At 39.4% G+C, this 11,012-nt stretch overlaps 1 protein-coding gene across 1 annotated transcript; it reads right to left on the reverse strand.

The window, feature by feature from the left end:
• Positions 1 to 2,753: 2,753 nt before the first annotated feature.
• Positions 2,754 to 7,453, reverse strand: LOC131020048 (leucine-rich repeat receptor-like protein kinase TDR). Its single transcript, XM_057948682.1, has 2 exons — positions 4,721 to 7,453; positions 2,754 to 3,235 (listed from the first exon to the last, which is right to left on the reverse strand). The coding sequence occupies exons 1-2, from the start codon at positions 7,287 to 7,289 to the stop codon at positions 2,901 to 2,903; spliced, it is 2,904 nt and encodes a 967-aa protein (XP_057804665.1). The 5' UTR covers positions 7,290 to 7,453; the 3' UTR covers positions 2,754 to 2,900.
• Between the last annotated feature and the right edge of the window lie 3,559 nt (positions 7,454 to 11,012).

Raw genomic sequence — 11,012 nt, forward strand, 5'->3', positions numbered from 1 at the left:
TTTTTCATGGTTTAAGTTCTATTTAAATAAATAAATTAATGACATTATATAATTTATTAGAGTTGTGTTATTATTATTATTATTATTATTATTATTATTATTATTATTATTATTATTATTATTATTATTATTATTATTATTATTATTATTATTATTATTATTATTATTATATATTATCTTTAAAAATATAATTTTTAATCTTCATCTCAAGTAGCAAAGCCGAGGCATGAATCTCTCATTGGTGGTGTGTGGATTGTATTTTATTTGGTTTATTGGGTTGTACTTATTTGGTTATTAATTTGTAATAGGCAATAGCATGATTATTATTTAATTAATTCATCAATATATTATACAAGTTCATGATATAATATGTACAAAAAAGATCATATTTAATGAAAACCTTTGCTTTATTATTTTACTTTTCTAAAATTACAGAAAAAAAATATTGCAGAGGAGATTTTTTTTTTTTTTTAATTTTTCTAAAGATATAATAGTTCCTCATTTCTTCTCCCATGTGATGACTCAAGCTCCCCGACCTAATGAATTGGAGCGAAAGAATGTTACCAGTTGAATTGCATTTTGTTGCCGATAAGTAAACATAGATATTGTCTTTGTACTCCGATAAGTAAACATGAATTGGAGTATATTTTAGGAAGAATGAGTAATATTTTTCCTTAAAAATTAAAGGGTTAATTGCATGAAAATACACGAACTATAGTCACTTTTTCATTCTGCATACGAACTTTGAAATTTACATTTTTAATCATGAACTTTGCATTTGTTCCAATTTTTCCATAAAATTGAAGTCCGGCAGCCGGAAAGCTGACATGTCTTTATACATGCCATGCGTATGTAACACGTCATTAATTAAAACGACGTGACATGGAAGCGACGTTGTTTTAATACTGGCTGTCAAAACACTGCGTTTCGCTGTAGATTAGAATGGAGCCCGGTGCTCTGGCGAGCAGGGGCCATGTCTGTTGCTTCGGCGAGTTCCCGACGCGCTCACTTGTTCTGTCTGACGGCAGGCGCAGCATCTGCTTTTCAGGCATCGGCGGTTGGGGATGCTCAGACGTCCCTTACCAACTCGACGGCCGTGCAGTGATGGCGGCACTAGTTCTATGGGCGGTGGGGGAGCACAGTCTTGCAACCGCATTTTTTGCGCGGCGAAGTCCGGCGGTCTGGAAGTCGATGCTCGATGGAGGAAAAGAAGGCAGGGTCTTCGGCGATTTAGGGCTAGGTTGGCAAACCTTGACAGCCCAACCGCCGTGGAGGACTTGTGCATCGTTGCATTTTCTGAGGCGGGGTTGCGCACAAACGGCCTCGCACACGCGTTCTTGCTTCGGCTAGGCGTCACTGGAGCTGCTGTTGTTGATGGTGAACTTGACCAGCATGGGGCGAGCGACGTCGTAGTGGGCGGTGGAACGACAGAAGCAGGCAAGGCGGCGCCGCAGAACCCTAATTGCTGCGGGTCAACAGGGAAGGGGTCAAAGGGGCCTGGGCTGAAGCATGGATCTGGGCGTGGGCGCGCCAATTCCGATCCAAAGGCTGCTTGGGCTATATTTTCAGCCATTTTTGGAGCAAAACGACGTCGTTTATCACTTATAAAAACGACGTCTTTTAATTTGTCGGACGACGGTTTAAATGGCACACTTCCGACTGCCACATAAGCGCCACATCATCATCAAATTTGGGGTAAATCAATTTTATGGAAAAATTGGAACAAATGCAAAGTTCATGATTAAAAATGTAAGTTTCAAAGTTCGTATGCAGAATGAAAATGTGACTATAGTTCATGTATTTTCATGCAATTAACCCAAAATTAAAATCGGTAATTTTCATTAGTAACACAAAATCAAATATACAAAATTATTTCTATTTCATGACCCAAACGAATTAGCGCAATAACTACAACTATCAAAATTGACTCGGTTCAATGGGTTGGCTCGATCCGCTCGAGTTTAGGGTTGGATTAGACCTAATAGATAGAGAAAAAGAACCAGACCTAAAATATTCGTCCAGCTGGCCCGTCAGACTAATTGAGCTTGGGGCTAAAAGTCCAAGGATTTTGGGTTTTCTGACCCGTCGGACTAATTGAGCCTGGGGCTAAAAGTCCAAGGATTTTGGATTTTCTGACCTTGTTTTATAATTAACTATACATTAAGAAAAATATTAAAATAGAAAAGTAATAAAAAATTGAATCACTTATTAAGTTATTAATATTTGTATTTATAATTTAATATACTTATTTTTTATTTATATTTTTTTTATTAAGATGTTAATATTTGTATCTTTTTTCTAATCTTGTAATATAGATGCACAAGAAGATGAAAAAATACGATTGTCCAAGGAAGACTCAAATGATGCACAATATAGGCCATGTTCCTTATATAGATGTCTCATTTCAATAGGGCACTTTCGAAAATGAAAAATTAATATAACTCATTATAATTTCTAAAAATTAATATAACTCATTATAAATGTCATTGTGACTCGCACATAATTATCTTCCCTTCCATTTAAAAAATAATAGTATTTTTATTTTTCTCTTATACTTTTTAAATAAATATACCCACAAAAAATTTACTTTCTCTTTGCAGTCAAATAAGTTCTATCAATTAAGTTATGTTCTTTAAAACTTTTTTTTCCTTGTCAATTAAGCTCTTTTTGTCCACATATATTCTTAATTAGTTATTCCTTAGAAAAATTATTCTCAATACTCGCATACTCATAAGAGATGGGACCACGAGAAATAGTAGTAAAGGCACCAAAATAACTTTGTATACCAATCCCCACAATCATGATAGAAAAGCGATCAAAAACAAAATATACCTCATCAACTGAACCCAAAAAAAAAAAAAAAAAAAAATGAAACATCCAAATTGAAAACTAAAATACTATCAACATTCTATAGGTGGGTTTTTAGGGTTGGCGATGGGGTGGGCTTGAAGCAACATCGACACCACATCTCTCATGGAGGGACGGTCAGCCGGATTCCGGCTGGTGCAGAGCAGCGCAACCCTAAGGAGCAGCATCGCCTCCTCCCTCACCGACGCTCCCAACACTTGAAACAAACCATTTTTCGTCTTCATTTTCGATTTCACCCAATCCACGATGCTGTTACCCTCGCCAAATTCCGACTCCACCGATCTTCTTCCCGTCACTATCTCCAACACCACCACTCCGTAGCTATATATATCACTCTTCTCGTCCACCTGTAATGTGTACGCATATTCTGCCCAACCCAAACAAACTTAATAATATATCAAGATATCCATTTTGTAATTATAAAAATTAAAAAAATAGTTTTTCTATTGCTTAAAGCACTATTTTGCCCCTAATTCACGACTGAAAAGCTTTATAGTTGTAAATTGTAGAAAAGTTATTGTTAATTCACGATTAAGGAAATCCTATAACAATAAAAGTAAAATTGTAAGAATGATTATGTTTGTTTTTATCTTTTTAATCCTAAAGGTGCATTATCTCTCTTTGGTTGGATTGCGAGTTATCATGTAAAAAATGACGAGGAATAAAAAAGGATGATTTTTTTTTTATCCTATGGTTTCTAGAGTGAAAAAAAAGTTTATCATGTATTCCTTAAGTTGGTGATAATGTTAACACACTAACCCTCATGATAATATTATCCATAATTAGAGTGAATACGAGGGAAAATACTTGTTCTAAAAAAAGTTTTCATTCTGATTGAAGAAAATTACCACTCTACCGAGCAAAATAGATATTTCATTCGTCCGCCTAAGGAAAAAAAATATATTGAACATAGTTTAAAGGAAATACTCCGGGACGAAGCATGACACAATTTCACTTTTTCACTTTTTCACCTACCACATTTAACACATAAAATATCAATTTTTTAATTCTCGTGCCGAAAAGAACTAGGTCATGCTTCATAGGAAGGAGGGTGTAGCAGTATTGGTTGAGGCGGACAAAGAATTTTGTTTTTTGAAAACAAAAAGAAACAAGGATGTATTCCCCACATAAAAGTTGAAGCGTGGGGTGCATGGAGTGGTCCGCGCGCGCCCTCCTCTACCTCAAATCACCATCATTGTGAGTTTGAATTCAATGCTTCTCTTTAGTTGGTGGCACAGACATTATGATGATATGGATATAATTGGAATTGAAAATATTGGTATGACTTTTAAATGGTTCATGCATGCATGCTTAGGACCAAATCAGTCATGCTACTTCAACTGCATCATCATAACCCAATTTATGCATGTAAGTCTCAAACAAAATTCAAATTCAGTTCTACACCAATATTAGTCTCTCGCACTTTTCAAAATAACAACACACTTTCAATTTTCATATAATAGCAAAAAAACATATAGTATTTCAAATCTTGGCCAAATCGATTCATCGCCAACTAGCTAGACAACTGCGTTGATAGATTGGAATAATAATCCACATAAAATTTGTACTAGACACAAAACAACAATGTCAATTTGCATATATATAGTATAATTTAGGAATATATATAAGAACCCGGGTTAGAATATTTGGAAACGAAAAAACCTTGTTCTGTTTTAAAAATCAGGCCAAACTTTAGACGTACGTGTGTATTAATTAGTCCTTATTAGTACTATATTCTTCACTGAAAGTTCCACCTAAATAAAATGAAGTAGATGGAGGTCCTAACTACTAAATCATAAAAATCATATTAATGGAGGATGATAAAAATATAGAAAATGCAAAATGAATTTACCTGGGGCAATGTAGCCATAGGAGCCAGCAACAACGGACATGGCATCGGCGCGAAGGAGCTTGGCGAGGCCGAAATCGGCGAGGCGCGGCTCCATGTGCGCATCCAAGAGTATGTTGCTGGGCTTCAAATCGCGGTGCACTATGAGCGGATCGCAGTCGTGGTGCAGATAGCACATGCCCTGCGCCACGCCCACCGCGATCTTGTATCGGCTGATCCAATCCCCCACCAAATTCCCCTTCCCCTTCCCATGCAGCAGATCGTCCAGGCTCCCATTCGGCATGTACTCGTACAGCAGCATCGTGCACTCCTCATTGCTGCACCACCCCACCAGCCTCACTATGTTGCGGTGCCTCACGCTCCCCAACACCTCCACCTCCGCCGCAACTCCATCATCCTTGCACCTCCCCCACACCACCTTCACGGCGATGATCTCGCCGCCGCCCATCTCCGCCTTGTACACCGTCCCCGCCGACCCCATCCCGATGACCTCGCCGCCCGACTTCACGCACTCGGCGACCTTCTCCGCTGTGAACCCCACCCGCTGGAACGCCGTCAGTTTCCACGGCCCGGACTCCTCGAGCTTCCGCCGCCCGTGGAAGCAGCGCGCCCCCGCGATTAGGATGAGGAGGCCGACGCCGAATGCTGCCGCGGTTATCCACAGCACGCCGCCTGTGGTCTTCCTCGGCTGCCGGCGGACTTCCATGGCCTCCGCCGCCATCGTCCGGCAGGGTTTCTTCAGCTCTTCGCCGCATAAGCCTTCGTTCCCGGCGAAGGCGGACGGGTGCAGGCTCGGGAAGACCAAGCCCGACGACGGCACGGCGCCGCTCAGCTTATTGTACGAGACATTGAAATCCAAGAGAGTGCTGCAGTTGCTGAAACTCGGAGGAATCGTCCCTATCAACAAATTATTCGATAAATCTACGTCTGTGATGGTGGGGAGCGTTGATATCTCTGACGGAATCGTTCCCGTCAGAGCATTCCCGCTCAAATCCAAACTGATCAGCTTCTTACAACGGCCGATTCCCGGCGGAATTTCGCCGGTCAGATTGTTCCGATTCAGCTCGATCCTGTAAACGCTCGCGCAGCCGATGAAGTCGGGGATTTTGCCGTTGAGATTAGACGAACCTGCTCTCAAAATCTGCAAACTCGGAGATTCCCAGATGTTTTCCGGCAGCTCGGAATGGAACGAATTTCCCGATATATCCAAGAGCTGCAATCGCGGTGCGTTTCCGATATCTTTGGGAATCGGAGAAGACAAGCTGTTGTTGCTGAGCTCCAAATAGGTGAGGTTAGGCAGGGAGCCGAATCCGAAAGGTATGGAGCCGTTGAGGCAGTTGCCTTGGATTCTCACACGGTATAACGCCTCGCATTTCGCTAAAGACGAAGGAATCTCCCCAACAAATCGGTTCGAAAACAGCAGCAGCTTCGCCAGCGCGCCGCCGCGGCAGAGCTTGGGAGGGATCGCGCCGGCGAGCGAGTTCGAGGAGACGTCGAGCCATTCCAATCGCGAATGGTAACCTAAACTCTGTGGTAAAATTCCTGAAAGCGAATTGTTCCATAGAGACAAGATTTTTAAATCGGGAAGCTCGGCGATTCCTTGCGGAATTTCGCCGGTTAAATTGTTGTTCATCAAGGATAATCTGGTTAGGGCTTTGAGTGCTGAGAAATCGGGTGGGATTTCGCCGGAGAGAGTGTTGGAGGATAAATCTAGCTCCCGCAATGACTGCAGCTGACCCCAGGCCGCCGGGATCGAGCCGGAGAGGTTGTTCTTGAAGAGAAACAGCATCTCTAGCTTCGCCAATCTCCCGAGCTCCGGCGGGAGATCGCCTGAGAGATTGGCGGAGGAAATGTCCAGATACACCAAACCAGATAAGCTCGAGAGCTGCGCCGGAACTCCGCCGGCGTATGTGTTGTACCCTAATTCCAAATGCTGGAGCTGCTTAAGGAGCCCTAGCTCATTAGGGATTCGGCCAGATAATGAGTTCCCATGCAGGTAGAGGAATTTGAGCCGCGCGAATCCGCCGTAGCTCGGAGGAATCTCGCCAGAGAAGTAGCTGCCGCCGAGGTTGAGGTACTCGAGGCTGCCGAGAGCGGCGAGCTCCTCCGGCAGAGGGCCGGAGAAGCTGTTGCTGAAGGCGTCCAGCTTCGTGAGGGAGGTGAGCATCGATATTCCAGGTGGGAAACTCGAGTTAAAGAAGTTGTACTTAATGTCGAGTGTAGTGAGGTTTGGGAGGTCGAAGATGGTGGTTTGGAGAGGGCCGTTCAAGGAATTCCGGCTGAGATTCAGGTAATGCAGATGGAGCAGATGTTTGATGTCGGGAGCTATGGCACCGGAAAGGTTGCGGCCGGAGAGATCCAGCGTGGTGACGCGGTGGGTGCGGCTGTCGCAGCCGACGCCGGGCCACGAGCACCACGCCGTGGCGGGATCCCAGTCGCGGAATGTGTTGAGGGGGTCTTGGAAGGAGGACTTTATAGAGAGGAGGCATAGGAGGTCCGAGGGCGGAGTCGCGGCGGCGGCGGTGGAGAGAAGGGTAAATGCTACGTGGAGGAATATGGGTAAAAGGGTCATGGTTTCCGGGTGGTGGTTGTGGAAGTGACTGGGAAATGTTTTACTATGTGGAGAGTAGTAGTAAATTTAAGGTGGGGAAGGTTTTGATAGTTGAATTTGCTTTTCATGATGATTCACTTCTGTTAGTGGAATGTGTTGGTGTGGCATGGAGGGAGAGAAAGGAACAAGGATATATATATAGGATATGGTTATGCTAGTATTAATTTTAAAATATAAAAAATGAATTATATTATGAATATATATGATAAATTTATTAAGTTAAAAATGTAGAATTTTCGTACTCATGAGATTCGAACCCAAAACTATTTTGTGTTTATATTTAGTTAAATATCATTCATCATATACATGATGTCCCTCGATTTTTATGTTTGTCAATTTATTACCATTTCATTAAATTATTTCATGAGATTTGGAAAAATTTATATATTATAATTTCGAATTAACACCCTATAAATATAAATTATGATATCTTATTCATATTACAAATTTGAATAAAAATCATCGAAAAAAATTAAATTAAATATTATTTAAATTAAAGTTATTTTTTGAGAAAAAAATGAAAAGTATGTACATAAAAAAATTTAAAGAGCTAGAAGAAATTAAATAATTGAAATTAGATTGAAAAAAATAAAAACCACAATTAATCTTACATAGATTCAAACCTAAAATCCAGTATATTGTTCTCAATTATAGTCCTTTGTTATCTTACTTTGTAGTGATTACCTCATCAAGTTATTGAAAAATAATTAATCTTATATTATGTCAGAGTGAAGAAATGATCACATAAGCTAATTTTCATTTTAATTTATATAATTATAAAATTATTTATCAAATGAACTCAACTCTTGTAAGTTCACATATCTTCTTGAATAGTATGAGCATGCATATAATAAAAACTTCAAACATTTACGTAAGACTTATTATTATTATTATTGATGAGGGGTAAAGTATGTGAGCCTCTAGGATCAGAACACGTGACTTGATTTGGCAGACTAGAGTAATATGGAAGAGCATATCGTATTAAGGCAGAATAAATTACTCTAGATATAAATAGCAGAGTTTGAGAGAGCTGCTGGGATTGGGCAGAGAAGAAAATCCGAAGCAACCTTCCAGAGCAGACCAAGCCGAGATGGGTCCGTCCGAAGAAGAGGAGCACCCGTAGACTTCCAGAGGAGAGAACCAGAGGAAGGCTTTCCAGGCTAACTCTGTATTTATGAGACAAGGACCCGACATGGCATATACCAATGATAGGCCTAGTTAGTTAGGTTAGCGCACGAAATGAGTGACTTTGTAAAATTACTATCTTGCCCTCAGTTGTAATGCCTATAAATACCCACGACCTTGAAATAAAACGCAGTCTTTCTATCTTTTTCCAATATAACTCTCTTTTTAGCTTTCTAAGAATCCGATAATCATGGGAACACAGGTAGATCCGATAGGTTTAATTATAGTTTCACCAATTATTATTATTATTATTATTATTATTATTATTATTATTATTATTATTATTATTATTATTATTATTATTATTATTATTATTATTATTATTATTATTATTATTATTCCAAACTACTATTGTATGTGCATGCAGTAATGTTATAATTTACTTTTTATTTATTTTTATGTTGTTTATAATTATTGTTGGCAAAATTATATTGTTCTGATTTGATACCAAAACTCATGCTGATTTGAATATTTGCAACTCACATGTTAGAGAGTGTGTTTTTTTATGTTTACATATTTCAGCATGAAAGATCAGCGAATATAGTCTGTTGAATGTGCATGAAAACAGAAGTCTCGAGAATTCCTGAACCGCTAAGATATCTGCTTAGCAGAAAGACATTAGTTGATGATATATTTATTGAAGCTTTAGTTGACTTATGGCACGTCAACCCATAAACTAAAGATATTTACAACGAAGTCAATCTACTACTTATTGTAGAAAAGGAAGGAAACATTAAAGTGTAACCCACAATATCTTCTAACTTGCACTAACAAGTATAATATTTTCATAAATGTCAGAGTATGAAGTGTACCATATTGCAAAACACCGAGAGCGACATCCCTTGGGTCAAACGGGAAGATTTTGAAGACACACAATCGGATTTTGAAGATGTTATCTCCAACAAAACTATTCATGTTGGAGACTATATATACCCCGCTACTCCCACTGGACTACTCATTGGAAACTCTGCACATTCAAACTCTCAAGCAATCAAAAGCCCTAAATTTATTTTCTTATAACACAATGTATTTTGAATAAGGGAACTCTACAAGTATTAATGATTTTTTCTGGAATTAAACAATTTATCTTCCCAGAGATTTCCAACATACATTCCCTTATAAACTAGATGTTTACATTGTAAATCAAAGCATTAGAATCTAATTGTTCTTCATTTTAACAATATATTCTTGGTTGAAAATTGAAACCTTCAAACAATCACCCGTCTTAAAGTTAATTAGGTGTTTTTCTAAGAAGTAAAAAAGCAAGTAAGCTACGAGTTTGTAGTATGATCAGCTTAATGTAATTAGCTTCAAACTGACTTGCAGTGTTAAAATAAAGGGATCCTAAAGTGAATTGGATTCACCTATAATTCAGACACATGGACATGGGAGCATTATCTCTAAATCACGTCAAATCTCTGTGTGTTTTACATTCGGTATTTACTTTAAGTATCTTTAGACTTTCATAATTTTAGCATGCACGCTTTTAGTTTTGCAAAACTCAGCTCAAGCTGAAAGAACATTTTGAACACTCTTACTTTAGCTGACTCAATCAACTGAATGGATCAAAACTTATTAAGCTGAAAACTTGAAACACTTAAAGATTTTCATCAACACACAAGTAGCTTAACCACCACATTCCGAACAACAGTTATATAGTCCAACTGACTAGGTTTCAGCAGTCAATATGATTGCTAACTGATGACTCTAGATTGACAAGCTTTATCTGGACGATTGTCAGCATACTTTCAAGTTTGTTGATACTAGTCCTTTTAGCTGAAACTCTATTCAGCTGAACTTGTCTTAAGTTAGAATAAAAGCAACAAAAGTTTATAACTGGTGTATTCCCCCATACACTAGTACGTACTCGGTTGGGACCAACAATTGCTATCAGGGAATGGGTTCTTATAAACCTCTATTTCTATATTTCGGTCTGTTTTAACTGATATACTGAAAATCTTTTAAGTCATCCTCCAGTGCATAATGTTTATGCATATTTTGCTACGATTTTGTGCATATTTATGTTGTTGTTGGGGCATGTTCGTGCTCTTGATTGAACATTTTTGAGATTATCTTGGTGCATTCGCAGGACTGTGATGGAAGATAATAATTGTGGAGTAATCTTGGAAGAGATTGGAGAGAATGGAAAGTGTAGAAGTAAGGTCAAGGATTGGAGCATGGAGGTTGCAACCTAGCAGCGCCCAACGAGCCCTGCGCTCGCAGCCCCTTCTACGCCCGCAGCCACTTTCTGCGTAGCCACACCTCTGCAGCCTCCGATCCCTTGCGGCCTCCGTGTGCGTATTTTTGGAGCAGTTTTGTGTTTTTAATTAAAAAGGACGGAAGAAACAAAAAGAGGGGGCGGTTACACTTTGGAGAGAATAGACTTAGGGCTCCAGAATTTTCTCTCATCATTTTGAGATGATGAGAGGCGGACACGCCAGTCCTGGGCGCCACAGCACACCCCATGTTTTAAATTTCAGGGAAGTCCTATTCTTACTC

Source organism: Salvia miltiorrhiza, chromosome 4, assembly GCF_028751815.1.
Source record: "Salvia miltiorrhiza cultivar Shanhuang (shh) chromosome 4, IMPLAD_Smil_shh, whole genome shotgun sequence".
In the NCBI taxonomy this organism is placed as follows: Eukaryota; Viridiplantae; Streptophyta; class Magnoliopsida; order Lamiales; family Lamiaceae; genus Salvia; species Salvia miltiorrhiza.

Coding starts and splice junctions, on each gene's coding strand:
- LOC131020048 (XM_057948682.1), bottom strand. CDS start 7,289: ATGACCCTTTTACCCATATTCCTCCACGTAGCATTTACCCTTCTCTCC. Junction 3,236..4,720: donor CTATGGCTACATTGCCCCAG/GTAAATTCATTT, acceptor TGGGTTGGGCAG/AATATGCGTACACATTACAG.